The sequence below is a fragment of the Bicyclus anynana genome, chromosome 14 (genome assembly GCF_947172395.1).
Source record: "Bicyclus anynana chromosome 14, ilBicAnyn1.1, whole genome shotgun sequence".
Lineage (NCBI taxonomy): Eukaryota > Metazoa > Arthropoda > Insecta > Lepidoptera > Nymphalidae > Bicyclus > Bicyclus anynana.
Genome location: NC_069096.1, coordinates 2309808 through 2336850, shown reverse-complemented (window position 1 = coordinate 2336850; position 27043 = coordinate 2309808). Strand labels below are relative to the sequence as shown.

The window sequence follows — 27043 nt, the reverse complement described above, 5'->3', positions numbered from 1 at the left end:
ATACAGTTTTGTTTTATAAAAATATTACAATTACGAGATTATTTTCACAAATAAAAATGTGATTAGAGTTTCTAGACATCCGGGGAGGCTGATTATAGACTATACGGAGCATACGAAACGATAAGACACGAGCGCTCACTGGAAGTGGAGTGGAATGGACTGACAGTGACAGTCGAACGCCGGTAACCGGCGCACGCGCATTCCAGTTAACGATGGCGGTTCTAAAAATAATTTCAATTCTGTTCCTCGTCGTGGCAGTAAACAGTCAAGGGCCAAATCCCATAATACGTGTAGCGAATGGTATTCTGCAGGGCACGTGGAAAAGGTCCACCAATGGAAGGAATTATGCCAGCTTTTTGGGAGTGCCCTATGCCTTGCCGCCGATCGGAAAATATAGGTTTAGAGTAAGTGATTTTGCTTCTGTAACTTTTACGAAGATCTCCTAAATTATACTAGTTATTTATACATACTCTATAAATAATATCTATACTAATATTATAAAGAGGTAAAGTTTGTAAGTTTGTAACATTCTTTGAACGGGGTAATCTTCGGAACTACTGATCCGATTTCAAAAATTCTTTCACCAATAGAATGCTACGTTATCGAGGAGTGCTATAGGCTATATATTATTAGTATCATATATATATATATATATATATATATATATTAGTATCACATATATTAGCAGAGTTATCACAGTTTTTGCCATTAAGGTCGGACCGAAACTCCTCTTAAACAGACTTAATCGCATGCGCTGCCTTAACCATTGTGTAAAATTTAAATCAATGTATGAAGGCTTTACGTACCTTTAAAAGTTCTACAAAAAAAATCCGCGACACCATATATATACAGGATATTAATAGATAATTATACATACTCGATGTGCACTCATTACTAACAAACAAATTAAAAATGAGGGTATAAATTGCTAGTCATTTCGCGCCTAATAATAATTAACTAATTATTTATAATTAATTGGTATTAAATTAATGAAAATAAAATTGATTAATAAGCTTATAACAATTAGATATATTATATTTTGAATAACATTTTATAAAAAACGATACATGATTTTCTTTTAATAAGTATTTAAGTTGATTTAAATTATTAAAAAGTAAAGTAAAATTCTTAACTTACCGTAAATAATTTTCATTTTTCAATTACTTTTTAATAAGCTCATTTAATAGTCGTTATATGAGACCATTAAAATACCTTCTTAACTAGCAAAAACCCCGCAGCTCACCTGCGTAGTTTCCATTCCCGTGGGAATACTGAGATAAAATATAGCCTAAGTTACTCACTGATAACGTAGATTTCCATTGGTGAACAATTTAATATTTAAGTAACTGTATACCTAAGTACAAGTAATAGCCGTGATAGCCCAGTGGATATGACCTCTGCCTCAGATTCCGGAGGGTATGGGTTCGAATCCGGTCCGGGGCATGCACCTCCAACTTTTCAGTGTGTTTATTTTAAGAAATTAAATATCACGTGTCTCAAACGGTGAGGGAAAACATCGTGAGGAAACCTGCATACCAGAGGATTTTGTTAATTCTCTGCGTGTGTGAAGTCTGTCAATCCGCATTGGGCCAGCGTGGTAGACTATTGGCCTAACCCCTCTCATTCTGAGAGGAGACTCGAGCTCAGCAGTGAGCCGAATATGGGTTGATAACGAACGAACGAATAGGGTTTGGAATACTCTTCACAAGTCTGTGTTTCCTGAATCTTATAACTTGGGTATTTTCAAAACAAGAGTGAATACGAACCTTTTCTTTCTTTTTCTTTCTTTCACCTTCTAGGCAAGCGTGCCCCATCTTAGACTGTATCTACTCTTACCATCAGGTTAGATCATGGTCAAACGCGAGCCTATATGCATAAAAAACACATGTAGGTAAGTAACGTATAGTGTAACATAAAGTGATAAAAAATTATTTGACCCTGAGCCCAAGGATAACTAGAATGACTTTTATCAGAAATTCATCCTACTAATATTATAACCGCGAAAATTTGTATGGCTGTATGTTTGTTTGAATGTTTGTTGTCTTTAACACCGCTACTACTGAAGCGATTTGGCTGAAATTTGGAATGGAAATAGATTTTACTCTGGATTAACACATAGACTACTTTTTATCCCGAAAAAATCCACAGATTCCCGAGATTTGCGAAAAACTAATGATTTTGATGGTATGAATGGTCGTTACTCTTTCACGCCTGGGCTACTGAACCGAACCGAACCATGGTTCCCGAGGGATTTGTGAAAAACTAAATTCCACACAGACGAAGTCGCGGGCGTCCGCTAGTTCAAATATAACATGAAAAATGCCACTGACAAACATTCAGATACTTAGATATATATATATATATATATATATAAAAAATATATAGGTAATACCCGTCTCAAAAGACGATAAACGAAAGACAATAAGACGAAAGACGATCATCATCATCATTAACAACCCTTATTCGACTCACTGTTAAGCACGAGTCTCCTCTCAGAATGAGAACGTTTAGGCTAATATGTAGGAAGGTATGCCGGTAGTACCACACTCATTTTCAAAAGTTGGAGAGGCATGCCCCGGATCGGATTCGAACCTACGCCCTCCGAATCAATGGCACAGGGCATACCTACTAGGCATCACGGCTTAGCACGGTATAGAACTCATAATTGAACCTAAGACCTTAGGTACGGTTAAAAATCAACGAATTCACACGTCAAAAAGGTCAACATTTAAATAACTTATACTGAAAAAATGTACATAATAAATTTTAGCAACAATAATGGTAATAAATTAAATTTTTATGAAGAGTAAAGGTTAAAATAAATAAAAATAAAATAAAAATAGCTTTATTTCCTTACAATTACAGACATTTTTTTGAAAATTATTATTAAGGTTTACAAGTTTTATAGATTGTTAGTAGGTTAGTTGATATTATCTAATTTTTTTATATTATGTTAGTAATGTTAATTTTTCATTTTATTATTCTTTTTTGTAAAGACTGTCATTTAATTAACATACAAAAATGAATAATAAGGCGCTATTCGTTTATGAGACTTTAAAGTTTGATTTTTGTACACAACTCGTACTTGACTCGTGCTCAATAGTGAGCCGAATATGGGTTGTTAATGAGTCTTTCCCCAGAAAATTGGGTTAAAAAATAACAGCACTATTAGTTATTCCAAAAAGACAGACGTTAATCTGACGGAAATTATGACGATAATTAAAAAAAAAAATAGTTTGTTTCGGTGTCGTGTAAGTAACTGTCAACATCATCATTAGCAACCTATGGCTCACTGTTGAGCACGAGTCTCCCCTCAGAATGAGAGGGGTTTGGCCAATAGTCCACCACGCTGTCCTGCGTCACGCTGTGTGCTGTGGGTTGGCAAATTATGAAAATTCTCAGGTATGCAGGTTTCCTCACGATGTTATTTCCTTAACCGCTTGAGACACGTGATATTTAATTTCTTAAAATGCTCACAGCTGAAAAGTTGAAGGTGCATGCCCATTAAAACCTACGCCCTCCGAATCGAAGGCAGAGGTCAAATAAACTGGGCTATCGCGGCCTTGGTAAATAACTGAAAGAACAACACAGTTATCTTGAAATCACTTCAATTTATATGTACTTTCCAGTTATAAGTTAGTATCATAAGTTATTGTTATATATATGTATATAGTCTTTATATATAAGTAGTTATATATAGTCTTATTAAAAGTTATTGTTTATTTTTGTTTTTAGTGTACGATCCTACTAATATTATAAACGCGAAAGTTTGTATGGATGTTTGTTACCCTTTAACGCCGCTACTACTGAAATTTGGAACGGAAATAGATTTTTTAACACATAGACTACTTTTTATCCCGAAAAAATCCATGGTTTCCCGAGATTTGCGAAAACTGATGATTTTGATGATATGATAGTTTGTTACTCTTTCACGCCTCGACTACTGAACCGAATGATATATTATAACCTGGATTAACACATAGGCACAGGAAACATATGACATAGGCTACTTTTTGTCCCGGAAAAATCCATGTTTTTTGAGGGATTTGTGAAAAACTAAATTCCACGAGGACGAAGACGGGCGTCGGCTAGTAAAGTATATTTCTTTTTATTCTACTTGCATCAACTAAACAAGTGGGTGAAGGTTGTATCTAATTCGGATATTATACTTTAAGTTAACTTGTTATATCTCTGGCACTCTCTGGCATGTATAAAATTACGACCTTCCGGATTTCATTACACGTACATAAAACGCCGAATGACTGTAAATTTGTATGTAACCACACAATCAAATCGAATGACTGCATTTCCGGAGACAAAGGCACATTAGGCATAATTGTATGTATCTAATTAGTCGCAAATGAGTCGCCAATTACCATGCGATACCTACTTTACAGGCAATTTGCTGCAGGCTAACAATTTGACGATATTTATTACTGAAACTAAAGCCCCGATAGACTACAAGCCCTTGAACAAAAATTACCTGTGAAATGACCCAACATGAATAACGCTTAGAAGGTTGTTACTATATCAGAAAATAACTCTGAACACTATACCTTCGTTTCTAAGCGGTACAGTCAGTACAGTGGTGAGTGCACGAGTGAATGGAATTTCTCAGGTACAAATGATGAATTACGACTAATTATAATGGGGTTGATGACTAGGTTTGAATATATTGATTTTTATTTTGGTTTTTATGTGCGGTGGATTTACAAAACAAGACGAGGTCCTGGGTTCGATCCTCGGCTGGGCCGGTTGAGGTTTTCTTAATTGGTCCAGGTCTGGCTGGTTGGGAATCTTCGGCCGTGGCTAGTTACCACCCTACCAAACCGCCAAACAATTTAGCGTTCTGGTACGATGGCGTGTAGGAATCATAAGGGGTGTGGATTTTCATCCTACTCCTTCTATAGAACCGATTTGAAAAATTCTTTTACCGTTCAGAAGCTATGCATTTTTTGATAATATGTAGCTACCAACTTTTATGGCTACATATAACATGAAAAATGAAGGAATTTCATGCAAACTTTCATCCCCTATTGCACCCCCTTCAACTTTATTTTTACAAAAAAGTTGCCTGTGTTGCATGTTCTACTACAAGATCAAAATATCACTACCAACTATGTATTCCGTGGCTATATTAAAATTTCCGTGGAAAAACAGGCAGACAGCCATTTTTATTAAATAAAAAAATCACCATGGTTGCCTGTCCATTTTTAATTTATCGCACGTCAGATTAGGTAGATATAGCCCCGAAATTGTATCTCTCCACCATTCCTCAAATTAAATTAAGTTTTTATTAAAGTTTTAAACACATCAAGGTTTTAATTTTTTTTTTAACGGAAGTCAAGAAAAGATTTATCATTTTTGTTATAGGAGCCGCAACCAATGAAACCATGGGCAGGTATATGGGACGCCAGCAAGCCGCTGACGGAATGTCTTCAATACGATCCATTCCGGAAGGTGATATCAGGTAATTTTCGTTAAAAAAAATAGGATTATGAACTCTTTCATCGTAACATTTGAGCCTGCGTCTTGATGCCACAATAATCCTCAAGTGAAAGAAGTGACTTTTATATAAAGAACCGCTCCCATTTCCCTATTTCTTATAGACTAGCTTACGCCGCGCGGTTTCACTCGCGTGGTTCCAGTTTCCGTAGGGAATACGGGGATATATAGCTTATAGCCTTCCCCGATAAATGGGCTATCAAACAATGCAAGTATTTTCAAATCGGACCAGTAGTTCCTGAGATTAGCGCGTTCAAACAAACATACTCTTCAGCTTTATAATATTAGTATAGATGAGAAATCTTTCTCGGTCACAAGAGAAAATTACTGTCCCTTCAGCTGATATCAGTAATTTCAGTAACATGCCATTCAGCCTTCTTTTATCTTTTTAATTTAAGATATCGTTGTTAACTGTTCTGTCTTGTACCTATATGATTCAAGGTGAATATTATCTATTATTTTTATTTATTTATTTATTTCTAATCACAATTAAATAGCGGATGAGGGTAAGTATATATTTCTAATAACGGATCTCGTACCATAAGAAAACCAATTATTACCTACATAGTACATATAATTAGCCTATAGCTAGACAAGTTTATAGGTACAACAAATGGAAATATTTTGTAATTATCTAATACTAGCGGACGCCCGCGACTTCGTCCGCGTAAAAATTGATGTAAACTTCTCTACCTCTACCTTACCCTGCTCGTAAACTTACCCAACCCTACCCTACCCTACCCTACCCTACCCCTACCTTACTCCTACCCTACCGCTAACGCTAACCCTTCCCTCCCCCCACCTTACCCTACCCTAACCCTACCCGTAACCTATCCATACCCTATCCTACCCTACCCCTAATCTACCCCTACCCTACCCCTACCTTATCCCTACCCTGACCCTACCCTACCCGTATCCTACCCCTACCCTACCCGTACCCTACCCCCACCCTACCCTACCCTATACGTTCCATATCCTTCCCCTACCTCTACCTTGCCCCTACCCTACACTACCCCTACCTTATCCGTACCCTACCCTACCCTACACTTTCCCTAAATTACCCCTACCCTACCTCTATCCTTCCCCTTCCCTACCTCTATCCTATCCCTACCCTCAGCAAAATTGGTCCAGCCTTTTGTGCGTGGTGCTATGACCAAAAGACTATAATTTCCCAAGCGACTTCTATGCTAATACTATAAAGAGGTAAAGTTTGTGTGGTTGTCGGGGGTAATCTCTGGATCTACTGGACCGATTTGGAAAATTCTTTTACCAATAGAAAGCTACATTATTTGCGAGTGTCATAGGCTATGTTTGGTCCTCATATTCATACGGGAACGGGAACCACGTAATTGAAACCGCGGGGCGTCATATAGCGGCATTTCTGCGACTTTCAGAAATTTTGTATTATCTCCGAAACTATATAACTAATTAACATACTGTAAAGGGCAAATCTTATCTCTATAATATCCTTGTGATTATTAAATCATTTATTTTGATAAGGATTTAAGTTTAGTTGTGTAAATAATGACGTAAACCTTAGTTTAAAATTTAAATAATTTATTAAAGTACTAAAGGTACTATATCTGCTAAAATATAAAAGATAGATATATGGTGTCGCGGACTTTTTTGTAGAACTTTTAAAGGTTCAAAAAGCCTCCATACATTTATTTCAGTTATACGCAATGGTTGAAGCAGCGCATGCGAATAAGTAAGTTTTTCGGTCTGACCTGTAAGAGAAAACCCGCGATATCTCAGTAGTTATATATGATAGAAATATAAAATATAGCCTATAGCACTCCCCGATAACATAGCATTCTACTGGTGAAAGAATTTTTAAAATCGGTCCAGTAGTTCCGAAGATTACCCCATTTCAAAAAATTGTTACAAACTTACAAACTTACAAACTTACAAACTTACAAACTTTACCTCTTTATAATATTAGTATAGATTATGTTATTCTTTCTCGTAAATTTGTATTCCAAGTAGGTTTAAAATTATTATTTAATTAATATTTAAGTAGATATGCGGACATATAAAATAGAAAAAATCAGTATGTTTATTTAATTTGCAGAAGTTAACACAAATCCGTAAATCAAATGACTTACAGGGTTCCCAACTTAGGGGCTTTCCCCCCAGATTTAGGGGAAAATAAGTGCGATGGGATGTTTTTAGTGGTCTGAAATTTTTAGGGGTATTTTCAAAGATTTTTTCCACCATTCTGTGGCGACTGGCGGTGGCAAAAAACAAAAAATAAATTATGTTAACATGTATGATTTTAAAAATCTGAATGTTTTATGTATTAAATAAAAACTTTTGAAACATATTACTGCATATTATTTCTAAATCATTATGAATTTATATTTTTTAGGGGGACAACTCGATAATTAAGGCGATTTTAGGGGATTTTGATACAAACTTTAGAGATAAATATTTTTGGGAGTTGGTAACACAAGATTTACGAATTTATGTTAATTAATTACAATAACCGCAGCTAGCTCTGTTAAGTTTTAGTGGGTTGGCGGGTGGTTTCTGGTCATGCTGGGAAAATGGGTCAGCAAGACCCATTTATCCGGCAGTAAATTGCGCAGACGTATATTTAATCAAAGTGCGCAATTATATCTGTACAATCTCCAGCCGGAATGCGTAAAAGCAGTTCCCAGCGAAAAAAAAGAGTCAGTATACTAGCCCATCGAGGGATCCTCACTTGCTTAACTTCGATTATCGATTACGTGAATGTGCTTATAATAGAGACTATATTTTTATGGTGTAATTACAAAATATGTAGCATAGATAGCGCCAATTTAAAGCATACAATTTGTGCCATAACCATAAAGACTCATTGGATTTGATTGTGGGTGTAAAAACTTAGCTATAAACCGGTTTACAAGTAAAAACCCCTATAGTACATTATAGAATAGTTGTAAAGAAAACCATACCAATCTATCGACCTTCAATTACTTATACACACTTCCTTGGTTTTGATTCAGCACGAAGGTCAAGTATCAAGAGTGCTAACTATAGATGAGGCGCCTTTTTTGCTAAATTTGTATTTGCTGAGGGCTAATGTTTAGGATTGTAACCCCATATGTTTGGGTAAGCGTAAAAGCTCTGCAAAAAATGCGCTATATGACTAGAGTCTAGACGATAGAAGAATGGATAGGGTAAAACGTCTCTCAGTTGGCTTACTTACAGGGGCAATTAAAATAATCTTATTCTTGGCAATATTAAGACCTCACGAGTATATATGAAACAATGTTATGCAAAAAATACGTGGAAACACAAAAATTGCTGCATATAACGTCACAGTAATTTGAGGAACAAGGGTATGGATCAACTTGGAACATCTGAAGCGTTAGCTTTTAACGTTTTCTGTTCCGTGATCTGGATTTAATTCAATGTAAAAGATGGAAAGAATATATATTTATATCAATGGAATAAATTATGGAGTGAAATAAAACTGCCGAAAAAAAATCCGAATGTAACTGTTGCCATCTAGTTGCACAATATTTTCCTCTTTTAGGACTTCTTGTAAGGACGTCTTCTTTAAATGTCGGACCTCAGCTTGTATGCATATTTTGGCCCATGGGGTTTAGAAACTAAATGAGTAATGAGATAATTCTCAACACTCCTATGACCGTAATTGAAATTCGACATTTATAGACTTTAAACAGTGCTAAAGCCAACCCCCAGCCCCCCTCCCCTCTGAAATTAGGATATCAAATGAAAATTCATTTATTTGCTGTCAGGAATACGAAAAAAATAGTCACGTGACTTAAATCCAATATGGCGGACGTCCAAGATGGCGGACAGGCTATTTGAAATGCACCCCATGATATGGGTATCAAGCGTGTTTTCTAGTTTTTTAAGCTATTCATGTTATTATTTGCAGGTGGAGAAGATTGTCTATTCATAAACGTCCACACTCCGAACCCAAATGTCGGCGCTTCGTTGCCAGTGGTCGTCTTCATCCACGGGGGAGCTTTCATGTTCGGAAACGGAGGAGCTTACGGCCCTGAATACGCTATGGATAGAGATATGGTCGTTGTGACATTCAATTATCGCTTGGGACCTTTAGGTATGGTTTTTTATTTACCGATAAAACAAGCCTTCATTGTTATTCTACCTGTTGTCAAGTAAAGACAGTCTGGATAGGTATTTTTTTACTGTTTAGTATGTACGTATTATCGTACCTGAACTCTCTATCGCTTGGTACGGTGCCACCCGAACCCTGCAACCAGACCGTTAAATAATTGAAGAAATAAAAAAAAACCGACTGTATAAAATTTAAAATCTGAAAAGTAAAACAAGCTCTGTCCAGAAGTGTAAAAAGCAATTTATAAGAACAGTCTGGACCAATATTTGATATAAACACATTGTTTAATAGGTCCTGACTATTTTCTAATTGCTCCTTTCAGTCGGTAATAAAAACCATAAATATATAAAGACCACTCTTTAGTAAACCAATTAACTGCGTCGTCGATGGCAGTTGGCACCTGATAAAGATGAAACAGAGAGACCCGTGATAGCCCAGTGGATATGACCACCTCTGCCTCCGATTCCGGAGGGTGTGGGTTCGAATCCAGTCTGGGGCATGCACCTCCAACTTTTCAGTTGTGTGCATTTTAAGAAATTAAATATCACGTGTCTCAAACGGTGAAGGAAAAACATCATGAGGAAACCTGCATACCTGAGAATTTGAGAATTTTCTTAATTCTCTGCGTGTCTCTCTGCCAATTAGCATTAGGCCAGGGTGGTGGGCTATTGGCCTAACCCATCTCATTCTGAGAGGAGACTCGAGCTCAACAGTAAGCCGAATATGGGTTGATAATGATGATAATGATGAAAAGTGAAACTGTCAAGCGCTACTCTATCTCTTATTACCAGAGACCTTCGACATAATTTCTTTTCTTCTAAATTAATCTGTCTTAATGAGTGTAATCATACACTCTTTCTTCTTTCATACAGTTCCCACTTCCCAGTATCTTGTGTTTATTCATCAGAATAAATACTGGAAACTGTATTTTACTGTTACTGTGTACATTTACTGTTACAGTTGCAAATTTATTAATTTTGTCTATCTCAACAGGTTTCCTGAGCACGGGAGATGAAGCAATATCTGGCAACGCAGGATTAAAAGACCAGTCTCTTGCCTTGAAGTGGGTGAGGGATAACATCTTGATGTTCGGCGGCAACCCTGACAGCGTCACACTCACTGGTTGTTCCGCCGGCGGCGCTAGTGTGCACTACCACTATCTCTCTCCACTATCTAGAGGTAGGTACTGGTTGGTGAGGGACAGCATCATCATCTATAACAACCCATATTAATCTTTGAGCACGAATCTGCACTCAAAATGAGGAGGCCAATAGTCCACGTGGGTCTAATGCAGACTTTCAAACTTCACATAGAAAATTGAGAAAATTCTCAGGTACATGCAGATTTCCTCACGATGTTTATCCTTCACCGTTTGAGACACGTGATATTTAATTTCTTAAGATGCAGATAACTGAAAAGTTGGAGGTGCATGCCCGGGACAGAATTCGAAACTACGCCCTCCGAATCGAAGGCAGAAGTCATATCCACTGGGCTATCACGATTCTCTATTATTAGGTACTAGGTTATACATTTAAACTATTTTGATGGCCATGACTAATTACCACCCTACCGGTAAAGACGTACCGCCAAGCGATTTCCGGTACGATGTCGTATAGAAACCGAAAGGGATTTTCATCATTTAACAAGTTAAGCCCGTTTCCATCTATTGCATAATCACTTGCCCAGGTGAGATTGTAGTCAATGGCTAACTTGTAAAAGAATAAAAAAATGCCTATCCCAGGAAAGTCGTCAAAATATATTAAGGTCGAAAGAATAATAAAATCCAACGGCTCCAGAGGGCTCTTGTTATGTAGACAATAAAACAAAATAACAAGGACGAAAATACGTAATCCACGTGACTACTTTCATAACAGTCTTATTGACTTCAGGCACTTCAGACTTGTTTTCGCAACGTCGACGCAGTATTGATTTGATTTCGTAATGTCTTCATTCACTGTCTCTTGTCTATAAAGGCCTCAGACTAATTAGATAAAGACCTGCCTCGCAAGACATTATTTTTCTGTCAAAGTATATGATCAACGATCTTATGCGATTATAAACACTGTCTCTATAGAATCGATGTTTCATAGTTTACAATCGTGTCCATCGGTTGAAAACCTCCGTAAAAATACCTTTTTGTGTAGTTAAATGGTGTAAAAAAACGAACAAAAACTGCTAGTAGTATAAGATATATATGAAATCTAAGCTCGTTTTCTTTAGAAAATGGCAGAAAATTTTGTTCGTGGATTTGGGTGCGATACTAGTCCTTATGTATTTAGTCTGAGATAAAGGCCTCTTGTCTTGGTAGGGTACATATGTTTTCTGTGGTAGGGATTGGATATGGGTAGGGTAGGATGTAGACTGAAGGGTAGGAGTAGGGTAGGTGTAGGGTGAGAGTAGAATAGGATCATCATCATTATCAACCCATATTCGGCTCACTGATGAGCTCCAGTCTTTCCTCAGAATGAGAGGGGTTAGGCCAGAATAGGACAGGGAATGGGTCAAAGCGAAGCTTGACCAGGTCCGCTAGTACTGTTATAAAATGTCATTGAGTATAGATAGCACTAGCATAGGACTAGCACTTTCCTAAAACGCTTCATAATACAACTAATGTAGGGTAAATAAGATATAGTTGACACTTACCTACCGATTTCTCAGCTGCGTACCAAAGTTCGAGTCCTCCGACGAGTTTTTTACAGCCTCCGTGGCGCAGTGGTATGCGCGGTGGAATTATAAAACGGAGGTTCTGGGTTCGATCCTTGGCTGGACCGATTGAGATTTTCTTCATTGGTCCAGGTCTGGCTGGTGGGAGGCTTCGGCCGTGGCAAGTTACCATCTTACCGGCAAAGACGTACCGCCAATCGATTTAGCGTTCCGGTACGATGTCGTGTAGAAACCGAAAGGTGTGTGGATTTTCATCCTCCTTCTAACAAGTTAGCCCGCTTCCATCTTCCATCCGATATGGATAAAATTCGAAGCGCAAACGAGACGCCGAATTTTTTTTTTTTTTTTTTTTTTTATTTATTAAAGGAAAACAAACAGCTTTACATATTACTTAAAATTAAACATATATAGTTGTTGACATTAAGCCAGCGAAGTTTTCACATATAAATTAAGAAAGAGTTACAAAAGTACATAAATAATAATATAATAGATACATTTAATTTTTTATTTTGGCTCGTATACATTTGTCTAACGTAAGGCTTACATCTGCAATCAGGAAACGAATTAATCACATTTCCTGAGTGCAGACGCAAACATTCCGTACTTATAAAAGAATATATCAATATGTTGGTATTTCTTATTATATTTATCACAAGATCTCTGCAAGAATTTGTTTTTGCAGTAATTGCGATGTGCTTGTGATAGTTGAAATGTATTGTACTGCCGACATTTTCTCATTGACGGTTTAGGTACATTAAATTTAATTTTATTTAATAAGTAAGGACAGTCGATCATACCATTAACTAATTTATATAAAAATATTTGATCCTTATGTTCTCGTCTTAATTCTAATGAAGGTAGACTAATAACAGAGGAGCCAAATCTTTTATTGATGCATTTCACAAACTTACGCTGAATGCCCTCAATCATATCGACGTGACAGGCATATTGTGGGTTCCAAACGGTAGAGGCGTGTTCCAAATGGGATCTCACCAGAGAGTTATAAAGTAAAATAAGGGATTTAGGGTTTCTGAAATCAGTAGTTTGACGAAGGACAAATCCAAGCATCTTGTAGGCTTTATTTTTAATTTTATTAATGTGCAAATCAAGATTTAACTGTTTATCCAACAATACGCCAAGGTCCCTTACTACGTCAACTCTGCGGAGAATTTTACCACATAAATAATAATTAGGAGTTGACACTGTCCTTTTTCTTGTAAAAGAGATAGTGCAACATTTATCAACATTCAGATGTAGACCATTACTCAAGCAATAATCAGTGATGCGGTCTAAATCTTCCTGCAAACTATAACAATCTAATTCTGTTTTAATTATTTTGAAAATTTTAGTGTCATCAGCATAGAGTAATAATTGAGAATTTTTTATACATTTTACCACATCATTGATAAATATATTGAAGAGCAAAGGTCCGAGATGTGAGCCCTGAGGAACGCCGGATGTTATTGGTACAAAAGTTGTAGTGTAACCCTTGACAGTTACCGCTTGGGTCCTATCGCGCAGATACGACGAGAGCCATCTCAGGAGGTCACCGTGAATGCCTATAGCATCCATTTTAGCAATTAATAAGCTATGTGAAATTTTATCGAACGCCTTCGAGTAATCAGTATATACGGCATCAACACGAAATCCCTTGTCCATAGCATCCAAAATCGTATCCAACATCTCACAAAGATTTGTCTCCGTTGAACGCTTATTTATAAAGCCATGTTGAGACGTTGAGAGCAATGGTCTCACTGCCGGGAATAATGTATCGTACACAATCTTTTCAAACAATTTTGGAATGACAGACAACTTTGAAATCCCACGATAATTCCTAATATTGTGCTTATCACCGCTTTTATGAATAGGGACAATCGTAGATCGTTTCCAAATCTCAGGTAAGACACCTACTCTTAGGGAGGTCTGAAATAGGAGCGTTAGTGGTATGGACAATTGTTTGCTACATTTTTTGAGAAAAAGGGGATGAATACCATCAGGGCCAATGCCTTTGGTAGAGTCAATAAGTGCGAATTATGACTTTCACGTGAGTGAAAAGCTCGGAGCGATTGACGCGCGACGCAAATTATATGACGTGAGCGTCAAAACCATTTTTACCTAATTGCAAGTAAATTAAACAACATAACGAAAAACAAAATTGCTATGTTCAAGATATATACCTAATTTTCTATACAAAACAAAAATTTAAGAAAATAAGTTTGCTTTTCCTGAGATTGAAAGCAAAATGTGAGCAAAACATGTATTTTTCAAAAAAATAAACTATCGAGAAAAGTTTTACAAATTGTGTAGTGTGTTTTGAATAGTCATAACGAAGCTAACACTTTGAAATATCATTTACCCAAATACCTATCAGGCTCCTAACTTTTCCAGAATCTGAAATCCAGAACCATTTGTAACCACCAAATTACATATTGCACACTCTTAAACTGCATCATCACTTACTACCAGGTGAGATTGTAGTCAAAGGCTAAAATGTAAGGAATAAAAAGAAATACTGACTCGGACCAAAAAACATTAACGTACCTACTAAGATATAAGGCACAATGCTCGCTTAATGCTTGTTATCTACTCATACCTACTTGAATAAAACTAAACTTAGCATTAGCGAGACAATTGTATACTTAGAGATTACATTATCATAGTTTACCCTATCAAAACAAGAACTTTAAGTCCACAACTGAGATGAATAGGTACGCCTATTCATATTTATTTAAACATGAAGATACAGGATTAGATTACCTAGGCATAGTGCCAGTACAGACTATAGAAGCCCATTGACAGATTAAATATTTTTTTTATTATAAAGAAAAAACATAGACTATTAGGCAATGATGTTAAATACTGTTAGATGTCTTACTAGATCATAAAAAATGAGGCGCTCAAAAGAGGAAATTTCCACATCTCAGTGTTAGGTACTTGTGGTCAATAACGAAGATAATTTAAACAAATAATAACTAAATATTGTCTAATTAAGAATAGATCAGTTGTACTTTCATCTGGATTCAGGAGTACAGGTACAGGATACAGGATACTAAAACAATCACTAATCCGAGTAAAATCAATTTTTTCTCCTATATATTGTGGTTAGTTATAGTTTTTTTAATTCTAGTCTGTTACGAGTACTACTAAACGAAGGAGGTTTTATTCGAAAATAGAATCATTATAAGTAGGGCCCTGATTGTTTTGAAAAATAAATAAAAACTTTAAATTGGAATGAAACGCAGCGTTCTTTTCTGTGGAATGCCTTCATTTTTTTTATTTAATTTTTATTAAGTTGCGAATAGAGCGAGATTTGAAGACATGGGACATCCTTTACGGTGTAATACCTTTGCCTTTTTCTCATGTGAAAAAAATTAAATGAAAAAGCGAGAATTTAAAAAACAATTGGCGTGAATAATACACACTTGATTTTTTTTTCAGAAAATAATTGTAAATTTGTGACCGTAACTTACAAATTTTTCAACATTAATTGTTATTTGTTGTCTTCATCTAGTGAGAATTTTAATCCTAATTTGGAGATGGATGAAATTTTCAATCTGTTACCATCAAAGTCCAGACGCATTTACTTAAATACTTACCTACGAAAAATTTAATAAATGAAGAGAACAACAACGAATGGATTCACTTACGAAAGGAGTTTTTTAAACTGTTATCTCCCACGTTTACCTCACATACTCATATGTGTTACCGGGTAAAAGCATCTCCCTTAATATCTAAAATTGTAGACTTTGTACATTTAATTTTCAATTAAAATAAATCATTGAATATTGAACTAAACTATTTTATTTTCTCGCAATCGTAGTGAAAAGCAGAGTGTAACACGTGGGGCTAAACCCATTATAAACTCGGTTTCTATTTAGGCGGCCCTCGCCTACGTCTCGGGCCCTAAAAATACCTCGTATATAATGGGTCTTTTTAGCCCCTTGTATAACAATCTACTATTTGTGTACATTGAAAATAAGTTAGTAAAACAGGTACCTTCTTAAAAAGAGGCACTGAGGTCTACCTAGGGCTAACATAATATATTTTCAAAATGTCGTCTTCTTCCTAGGAACTTTCCACCGAGGAATCGCATTCAGTGGTTCGGCGTTTTCCTCCTGGACGCATGCTGTGAAACCTGCGCAGAAGGCCAAGCAACTAGCTGCCGTTGTCGGCTGCCCCACCACCAACACCCGCGAAATGGCCGAGTGCCTCAAATACAGACCCGGAGAAGTCATAGTCAACGCGCAAATCGAGATGTTTGTAAGTATAGCTTGGCAAATTCGTTCGTAACACTCCGCGCGGGCCGGGAGGGAAGTAGTAATGCCCCGCGCACACGACTTCATACCCACGCAGTTTTTTGCCCCCCGTCGCCCGCATATCATGGGAGTGTCATCTACGAACATGCAAAACTATAGAATATGGATACCTATATTATTTCTCAATACATTTTATCTATACTAATATTATAAAGCTGAAGAGTTTGTTTGTTTGTTTGATTGAACGCGCTAATCTCAGGAAATACTGGTCCGATTTGAAAAATTCTTTCAGTGTTAGATAGTCCATTTATCGAGGAAGGCTATAGGCTATATATTATCCCCGTATTCCTACGGCAACGGGAACCACGCGGGTGAAACCGCGCGGCATCAGATAGTCATATATATGACAGTTCAAAAGTAGGTACCTTTACTTAAATCACGAATTGATGTATCCGTTTAAATTACATTTTAGGATTGGACACAACACTTTTTCACCCCGTTCACACCAACGGTGGAAGCACCGGGAACTAAGAATCCCTTCCTAACTCAGTACCCTTACATCGCAACCCAAGCTGGAGCCATGCATCGTCTCCCACTCATCACCTCAGTCACTTCTGAAGAGGGATTGTATCCTGCAGCTGGTACGTACATTTTTATCAATTTCCAGTCTCCGAAAAACTTCAGTAATTAGTTAATCTCCTTCGATTAAACATTTACCCCCATTAAGTTTGAGGCCTAAATGGAATATTTTTTGTTTAGTAAGTCATTCTAAAATTCCAATTCCCAAAAAATTTCCAAACGATCGAAGTATGACGTCAAAATAATTTATTACGTCACAAATATCATCGTCATCATATCAACCGATGGACGTCCACTGTATGGACTTCCAAACATCACATCCTAAGCCGCCTGCATCCAGTGAATCCCTGTGACTCGCTTGACGTCGTCAGTCCACCTGGTGGAGGGTCGACCAACACTGAGCTTTATAGTTCGGGGTCGCCATTCCAGCACCTTGAGACCCCAACGTCCATCGGCTCTTCGAACTATCTGCCCCGCCCATTGCCACAAACATCTGAGTATTTAATTCTGGTAACGTTTTGCGTTACGATGAAGAAGACGCTTGGACTTTGAAATTCGAATTACTTTACCATTCCTCCTTGCCCCAAAGAGATAGGTACGTTAGTTATATGAGATCGTTTATTCCGGTCACCATTACTACCATTAAGTAATTAAAACTGATAAGTCGAATAACTTGACAGAATTAGTTGACGACGGATTTTATAGTTCTTTGATTTCCTACAGCATTCCAATTAGACCCCAGCATACTATCTGAACTGGAGTCGAGATGGGAACACCTCGCCAGCAACATGTTCGTGTACAACGACTCCTTGCCTCTGGAGCAGCGCTCCAGTGTGGCGCAGAAGATTAAGCAGCAATACTTGGGCGGTAACCCTGTGGGGCAGGATACTTTCGCAGGACTTGTACAAGTAAGCAAATAATTTTCTTCAACATGAAAAATTATATCAGACTCTTGGCTTCTTTTCTACCTCTTGATCTATAACGGTATTGCAAAGGGTTGGCGTGAAGCCTTGTATGTACTTTGTGGCGAAGATAAGAGACCAGCGGCTGGGGTCTAATCTCTCATTTCAATATGCCAAGGTAACATCTCCTGACCTGAACAAGACCTCTGAGTTTGAATAATAAGTGAATCCATGAGGACATACGCTTAATTGAAACCTAAAGTCTAATCCTATAACTTTATTACTTTGAAATTCTCAGGTCTCGAAAGTTAGCGTTGATTTATTATTAACATAACGATTCCACCTAGTAATCTATTACTCTCCAGGCTCTAGGCGATCGCTTATTTGCGGTGGACGTCGGAAAACTGGCTCAAATACACGCCCAAAAATCCCTCGAACCCACATATCTCTACCGCTACTCATATCGAGGACAATACAGCTTATCAGACTTGATGACCCAAAGCGCGAAAAACTACGGTGAGTATTTTTGACATACACAGGAAAAGTTGGATACTATGAGAATTGATGTTATTTTGCTTCATTATATACAGGAAATGCTAGCACTGTAGTTATTTAGCAAGGTCCTCCATTATTAGTGTCATAATTAGTCTTGACGTCAGTAGCAACCGACCATCATTAGGAAGCTAATTCTATTATATTTCTTGTCATCATCATCAACCTCTATTAATGTAGGACCTGTAAAAAGCGTCACTAGCCTATCGCACAGGGGTATCTAAATATTTAGCTCCAGTTTATTCCTGCCGACGCCCTGCGGTTTCACCCGCGTAGTATACGGGGATAAAATATAGCTTATGATAGTCACAAATGACGTGAAGTGGTAAAAGAATTTTCAAAATCGGTTCAGTATATCCAGAGATTACGATCTAGAACACCACAAACTTTAACATATAAATAAAATTGAAGTGTCTGACTGTGGTTTCAAGATAACTCAGTTTTATCAAGTGCTTATTAAGCTATTTACACGATACTAATAGATAATCAAGTTTTTTTTAATGTTTATCTGTCTGTCTATCTGACAAACGTCCGGGCAAATCTCTGGAACATCTGAACCAATTTGAACGGGACTTTCACTTGTAGGTAGAAGTTGTTGAGCAACATGACCTTACCTTTTCATCATCATCATCATCATTAACAGCTGATGGACGTCCACTGCTGGACATAGGCCTCTTGCATGGACTTCCGAACAAAACGGTCTCGAGCCGCGAGTATCCAGCGGCTTCCTGCAACCCGCTTGATGTCCACAGTCCTCTTCGAACTATGTGCCCCGACCATTGCCGTTCTCAGATCTCCTCATTAGGAGGTAGTATAGGTAATATAAAACCTACTGTTACAGGAGTAAGCCATGCTGACGATGTATTGCTGATCTTTAAATTCCTACCATTCGAGCCGACAAGTCCAGAAGATCTACAGATGAGGCAAATTCTTCTCGACATAATCTACAATTTTGCCACGACTGGGTAATGAGTTTTTTATCAACTATTAACACCAGGGGTTTTGGGCGAGCTCAGAAGCATCGCCTAATAGGGTCCCCCGAGATCGTGGGTTAAAAAACCCACGTCCAGGTGACGTAGATGCAGGTGAAGACACTGTAGCTTGTATTTGTGTTGACTGAAAAGCATTGTCGGTCGTTATGTCATTGTTAGGACCGTAAAGGACGTTTTTTGAGCGTCTAGATCTACAGTCAGCGTTAGTATCGGGGTTGTAGTTGCAAGCTTCAACCACTAGCTGGTTAGGGTGGGTGGCGGCTCTCTCAAAATAAGTTTTCGAGTACTGTTTGAACTATAAAGCGTTAGCTTTTAGCGATGTCTGTTCTGTGGTTTGAACTATGCGCAATAACACATTTTTGGGTGACAGGGACGTACGGCGAATAGATAACCATAGCAACCCGGTGACTTCATTACAATCGTTTACTTTCATTTCCTACAATAAAAAAATTACAATTCTTTAATGTACCGGGCAACCACAGCACGCGTGTTACACTTTTGTTTCTAATTGTACCTGCGCAGATGACCGCCATTTTGGTTCTACTTACTTGCCGGCATCTATACCTACCTACCTATGGTGAAGAATAATTTATAAGCTTCAAATAAACTTAAAGTTGCAAAACAACCAACAACAAGGGCAGGTTTATTATTAAATAAATGAGGTTTTATTTGCAACCGCTCATACAGTATTCACATACAGTCTTCTTTTGAAAAATTCAAGTTAGAACGTGGCAAAATGGTTTTCTTTTGTTTAATTTTATTCAAGCCAACGCTGCTTTATGTTGAGAAGAAAACACTGAAATAAAGGCGTGTGCTTTGGTACTTTACTCAACCTCAGTTAATATTTACTTACTACGTTTGTTATACTCATATATAGGTAGCTGTGATATATTTTAGTTTGTTGCGCAAACTAAACTTAGATGCTAGGCTGAAAATGTCCACAAGCATATGTTTATATTTAGTGCAACGTTACATTCACCTGTTACCGTCTAATATAGACGACCGATGTCTTTGTCACTAAAAATGAATACATACTTAACGTATATAGGTATAAATAGAAATAGTTTGCTCAACATACTTAACATATGTAGGTATATAACGCTAGAAATTGTATGTTCAAATGCGCTCTTTTTTGATTGGTAGATTTACGATAAATAATGCCTATTATGGGGATTAAAGATGACATTGGTATGTAGTTATGGTACCTTCGTAAACTATCAGTTAATTAATATAAAATGTATTTCAAGAATTTTCAAAATTTCACCGCAAATTGGTAGGGAAAAACGATTTGGACCTAAGTTAAGTTAAATAATAAGTGATTATTTAATCAAAAACGTTTGTCGAAAATTATTTAAAAATAAGTAATTAAGTAAGATGGGTAGAAGCCAGTGGCGAAGAATGGAATTTTGACGAAAGTAAGCTGTCCCAAAGAAAAGGAAATTTATACCCCTTGATATACAAACTTCGGTTTCTCATACATAAATATTAATTACATTGATGAATGGATGTATATGGATTTTTTAAAAGGTAACCCAGCGGGAATCGGTCTGTATGAACACTTCGCCGCTGGTAGGTACCTACTTTTATCTCACGGAGGGTAAATGTTTATTGTTGGTCCGAGACCGACCTCATTCATTGATTTATTAACCTTTTGTAGCAGTTGTGAACCTATTTGATTTTATTTGTTGCTTTACTACTGGAAGCTACTGGATTCCACTCTGTGAATCAACTTTATGAAATTTCGTTTCTTCTGAGTTTGCTTTGGGATCTAGGTAGCTACAAACAAGTCGTAGAAATTATTTGGGGATATGTATTTATTTATTTATTTTAAACAGGCCACCAACAAGTTACAATTAATAAAAAATAATAAAATATAAAGAAATATATAAGTTACGGTAATTATTGCAGACCCACTTATTGGATGTCACAGCATGCACTGAGGATAAGGATAAGGCCTAGTTCACACTACTCCAGTAATCCAGCAGAGTACAAACGATTTTTGTGCGGTAAAACCAAAATAACATGTATTAACCCCTTTGAAGTTAGCACTAGCTATGTATAGACAGTCAAGTAAGTTATGAACTTTGTTGTCTGCGTAGGTACAATTATAAACAAAAGTGTTAGACGCGTCCCCCGTAGTTGCTCGACACATTTATAATGTCAATTTGAAAATTTCGTACGCGATTGTAATATAAATAAAGTAAACTAAACGTCTTGCTATATATGGTTATTTGCGAGTCTATTGATACGTATTAGAAACGACCTTCACCCATCTGTTTAATGGTAAAAAAGTGTTATATATCAAATTACTTAATTACTTACTTAAATCCTACATCTTACATCTACGAGTAATGCAGGTGCTCGTTTATTGTACCTACTAACTAAAATATTCTTTTCCAGAGTGCCAAGAATTCAGAATGGTCCCGTATGGGCGCCAGTCAAATCGGGACAAGTAGAATTGGATTACCTCCAAATAAACGGACCAAAGGACATGCAAATGAACTCTAGCGCCGACTTCGGGCATAGAGCATTCTGGGATAGCCTCGGCTTTATCGAAAATGAAAACTATCGCGTGAATATTCGGGAAGAATTGTAGAATGAGTATATTCCTTGTTTTAAAAAAAAATATTCTTAAATATATATGTACTGTTTTGATAATTTTTATTCATAAAAATATCCTGTTTGTCGTGTTTTATTTTTAAATTGAAAAATATGGTTAGGTTATTGTAGAAATTATTCTTAAAAAAGTTTTTATAATTATTATTCATAAAACAATTCAATTTGATGTGTTTGTGCAATCGAAGTAAATAGTCATTCGATAGTAACTCTCATAGACTATTTACTTAATTAAGTTTACTACTTCAGAAATGTAAAGATATACCTACTGAGAGAAAAGATTTAATAAAACGCAAAGATTAATAATTTGGACATTTTATTTCATATTATTATATACTGTTTTCATTACATGAAAAAGCTTTACATCTTCCCTAAAATGAGTAATTATAGTTAAATTGCACACAAATTCTAAAACTGTGAACCACAACAGTGAATAATATATAGTAATTCCAGCTTACATTATGAAATATGGTGGGGCGTAAGAAGCCGATGCACATTGGTGTACCAAGGTGCTGGAATGGCGACCCCGAAAGCAGAGGACTTGGTTGACCCCCACTAGATGGACCAAAGATATTAAATGCTTAGTATTCAATCATAAACTAAAAATGGATGTTAGAATGCACAATACCATTGATGCAAGCACTTGAAGCTACTTTGCAATACATTACTTTCTTTTGCATGGTTTCCTTTAGGATTTATGCCCAATTTAACAGCAAATAATAAAGCAAAATATGAATATTTAAAAGCATAGTATTGATTTTCTAAAACCATTTTTAAAAAAATGCATAGTGTAAAATCTATCACAAACATGTATTTCATGTACAATGTACGAGTACATAGTACCTACAAATCATTAAACAAAAACATTTCACACTAAATACAAAGTTTTATATTATACTTTCTAATACCTACCAAAGTACAAAACTTAAATCATACATACAATCCTTTAAATAAGTTACATACAACAAAAAATCAGACTTAATGAAAAAAAACCAACACTCCTAACTAAATTCCCATTAACAATTTTCCCAAGTATAATTTTAATAAAAAATCAAGCTATATCATTCATGGAACTATAGTTTAATTTTACTTAGATTATTCTGAATTAGTATTATAATAAAATTATAATCAATGAATTAAAATAACTATTTTATTATTAGCAATAATTGTTGAAACAAGTAAAACTTCAAATCTGAGTTGAGGAACACTTTGTTATTTACTTATATTTGATTTTTTATGTTTATATTTGAAGATTATACTTAATAATTTAAAAGGCAAGTTGCAATGCCTTTTAAGATTGTGTAAAAATGCCCAGTATGTAAATCAAATACACAGTTGTGAAATTCAACAGTGAATCATGAATCACCAAATTACATCAGCCTAAGAATTGAATTAAATGAATAACTCATGCTTATACTAATATGGATGAACAAGATTACAAAAATAGATAAGTATGGAATAAACAATAGTGTTCACTTCATACAATAAGGCACTCTCATTTTCACACTGCACAAACATATTTAATATACTACAGCCCGTCTTGATGAGTACTGTTTATCAACAAATAAATTAGAAATTAAGGTAGAAAACGCATGTCATTTCATAACTTATTTGTTTTAATATAATTATGTATGGTTTGTATACAAAACGTTATATATAAAATATATTAACCATATCTAATTGTTCTAAGCTTATTAATCAAATTTATTTTCATTAATTTATGAACAAGTTAATTACAATTATTATTAGCTGTGAAATTACTAGTGATTTATACCCTCATTTTTAATTTGTTTGTTGGTAAACATCACTCATCAAGAAAGGTAGTAGTATAAATTAAAATACATATTAATAGCAGACATTATGGGATCCATTTCCCTCACATTATAATTTATTCAGTTAAGCCATAGACAACAAGCCTGAAAGAGATTTTAATAATTAAAAAAGAAATATTAATTTTTTATAAAAAAAAATCAACATCAATAATTGTTCTCTAAATGTTTATTAGTTTAAAACAAAATAAAGTGTTTTTCACCATTTATCAAGTCTTTTTTATTCTTCCCAAATAAGTACTTACCTACTCATAGTTATTATAATTTAAAGTATATAACAGTGGAAACCTTAATAGATATTTTGAAGAACCTTTCAATAAACTGTATAATTTAAGGTTTGTCCAGGCTAAACAATGTTATTAGTTTGTTATAAACCAATTATAATATATAAATCCTAAAATTGGCATTAGGATTTATTTTTAATAGCATCTCATTCATTCATCTTTCTTGTCTCCACCAGCAACTGTAACTTTCTTCTGGAGCTTGCTGTGCTCTTCTGCAAGTCTGTCATATTCCTTGTTAAGACTTTCTGCTTGAGATTTCACAGCTTCTTTATCTTTCTTTTCACGAGCCAACTCCTTTTCTAGAAGCTCAATCTTGCTCACCAACTCTTCACGATCCTTCTTTGCTAACTCATCACCAGCACCTTGCTTTTCGAGCAGAGTTTTGGCGGCAACAGTAGCACTTTGCGCTTGGCGGAAATTAGCCTCAGACTGAGCGTAGAGGTTAGCAAGTTCGCAAATCATCTGAATAAGACGACGTATGACCACGAGGAGGAATAGCGCAATGCCAGAGATGTAAAAGTTCCTTTGAGCGCGGAACAAACGCATGTTACCTTGCATCTCAGCGTCCAAATGTTGATGATCTGACGACTCTATGTTGGAGTACTTCTGCATCTCCCGGATCGCGTCCAGAAGACATAATACCAGTACAGCGATTAGCACCACGAAGTAGATCGAAGCCTGCGCACTTATATAAGCGAGAAACTTCGATTTGAAGAACTTGTTCCATCTTGAAGGGCTTGCAATCGGCAACGTTAGCAATAGCACGAATGCTATTTCCGCGTACAGAAATGATGCAATGATTGTCCACTGTAGACTCATTTTTAAAGATTTACTCTCGGTTGCTCGTAAATTGATCAACCTGGATGAATACTTCCAAGTTTCTGATGAAAAATAACAACTTGTTTTAACTTTTAGCTTCGAGAATATCGGTGACTCACGCCGCGGTGCAAAGTCAAAATTGTCATTATTGACAATGACGTGTACTTTCTGTTCATTTCTATTTCTCTGCCTTTTGTCTATGGTACTCGAAATCCTTTGACTATTTAGACTATGGACTAGACATTACTCCTCTGGCAAAGATGAAGAATCAATGTTAAATCGCTTATATAAAAACTGTTGCTATAGAATCGTTTTCGTCGTGTAAAGACCTCCCTTAAACTGCCGTTTTGTGTAGTTGAATGGCATAAAAAAGAGCCTACAACCTGTAGTTTACTAAAAGATGGAGTAACGTATCAAATATAAGTATTAGAGTTTGGCTAATGAAAGTAGAGACTGAAATCGCCCACCAAATTAAAAAAAAATCGAAGTAAATTCTCAAAATTATAGAGCAATTATTGGAATAACTGAGTTTAATACATACAGAATGGGTAGTACTGTATTCACAAACAAAAAAATAATTTAATCAAATTATAAAACGTACGTTTATTGCCTATACGAGATTAGTGTGGCTCTCAAACACCTGAAGAACAATAAGGCGCCAGGTGAGGACGGAATCACAGCAGAACTCCTGAAAGCGGGTGGAAAACCGATACTTAAAGTCCTTCAGCGATTGTTCAATTCCGTCATTCACGAGGGCACGACGCCTGAGGCGTGGCATAGGAGCGTGGTGGTTCTGTTCTTCAAAAAAGGTGACAACACCTTGCTGAAGAATTACAGACCCATCTCGCTGCTAAGCCACGTTTACAAATTGTTCTCGAGAGTCATTACGAACCGTCTCGCTAATAGGTTTGACGACTTCCAGCCTCCCGAACAAGCCGGTTTCCGAAAAGGCTTTAGTACCATAGACCACATCCATACGCTGCGGCAGGTTATACAGAAGACTCACGAGTATAATCAGCCACTTTGCTTAGCGTTTGTGGACTATGAGAAAGCCTTCGATTCGGTGGAAACCTGGGCTGTGCTAAGGTCATTGCAGAGATGCCGAATTGATTACAGGTATATCCAAGCGTTGAAGTGCTTGTACGAAAACGCCACTATGTCAGTCCGTATTCAGGATCAGACTACGAGGCCAATCCAGTTGCAGCGAGGAGTGCGTCAGGGAGATGTGATCTCTCCGAAGCTATTTACCGCTGCATTGGAAGACGTCTTTAAGCTTCTGGACTGGGGCGGACTTGGCATCAACATCAATGGCGAGTACATCACTCAACTGCGGTTCGCGGACGATGTAGTCATCATGGCACAGACTCTGGATGACCTTAGTACCATGCTCAATGACCTCAGCAGCGTTTCTCAACAGGTGGGCCTGAAAATGACCATGGGCAAAACAAAAATAATGTGTAATGCTCATGTATCGCTCCACCCAGTTATAGTTGAGAACGCTGCACTCGAAATTGTAGACGAATACATATGATCCAGTTAGGTAGGTCCAATTTCGAGAAAGAGGTGAACCGTCGAATCCAACTCGGCTGGGCTGCATTCGGGAAACTTCGCGACATCTTTTCGTCCGAAATTTCTCAGTGCCTGAAGACAAAAGTCTTCGACCAGTGCGTGTTGCCAGTGATGACCTATGGTTCCGAGACTTGGTCGCTAACTATAGGCCTCATAAGAAGGCTCAGAGTCACACAGCGGGCGATGGAACGAGCTATGTTAGGAGTATCTCTGCGTGATCGAATCAGAAATGAGGAGATCCGCAGAAGAACCAAAGTCACCGACATAGCTCAACGAGTTGCGAAGCTGAAGTGGCAATGGGCGGGGCACATAGTGCGAAGAGCCGATGGACGTTGGGGTCCCAAAGTGCTGGAATGGCGACCCCGCACTAGTAAGCGCAGTGT

At 36.8% G+C, this 27043-nt stretch overlaps 2 protein-coding genes across 2 annotated transcripts; one reads left to right on the top strand and one right to left on the bottom strand.

The window, feature by feature from the left end:
- The first annotated feature begins 160 nt into the window (after positions 1 to 160).
- Positions 161 to 22931, top strand: LOC112057878 (carboxylic ester hydrolase). Its single transcript, XM_052885355.1, is given in 11 exon segments — positions 161 to 404; positions 5374 to 5470; positions 9395 to 9580; positions 10592 to 10777; positions 16332 to 16522; positions 16991 to 17159; positions 17821 to 18005; positions 18365 to 18515; positions 19393 to 19516; positions 21944 to 22091; positions 22093 to 22931. Coding segments are annotated over 11 exon segments (1656 nt in total). The 5' UTR covers positions 161 to 212; the 3' UTR covers positions 22120 to 22931.
- Positions 22459 to 25247, bottom strand: LOC112057913 (B-cell receptor-associated protein 31). The gene has a single exon (XM_024098525.2). It carries the CDS (start codon positions 25089 to 25091, stop codon positions 24423 to 24425), a length of 669 nt encoding a protein of 222 aa, XP_023954293.2. The 5' UTR covers positions 25092 to 25247; the 3' UTR covers positions 22459 to 24422.
- Between the last annotated feature and the right edge of the window lie 1796 nt (positions 25248 to 27043).

Coding starts and splice junctions, on each gene's coding strand:
- LOC112057913 (XM_024098525.2), bottom strand. CDS start 25,091: ATGAGTCTACAGTGGACAATCATTGCATCATTTCTGTACGCGGAAATA.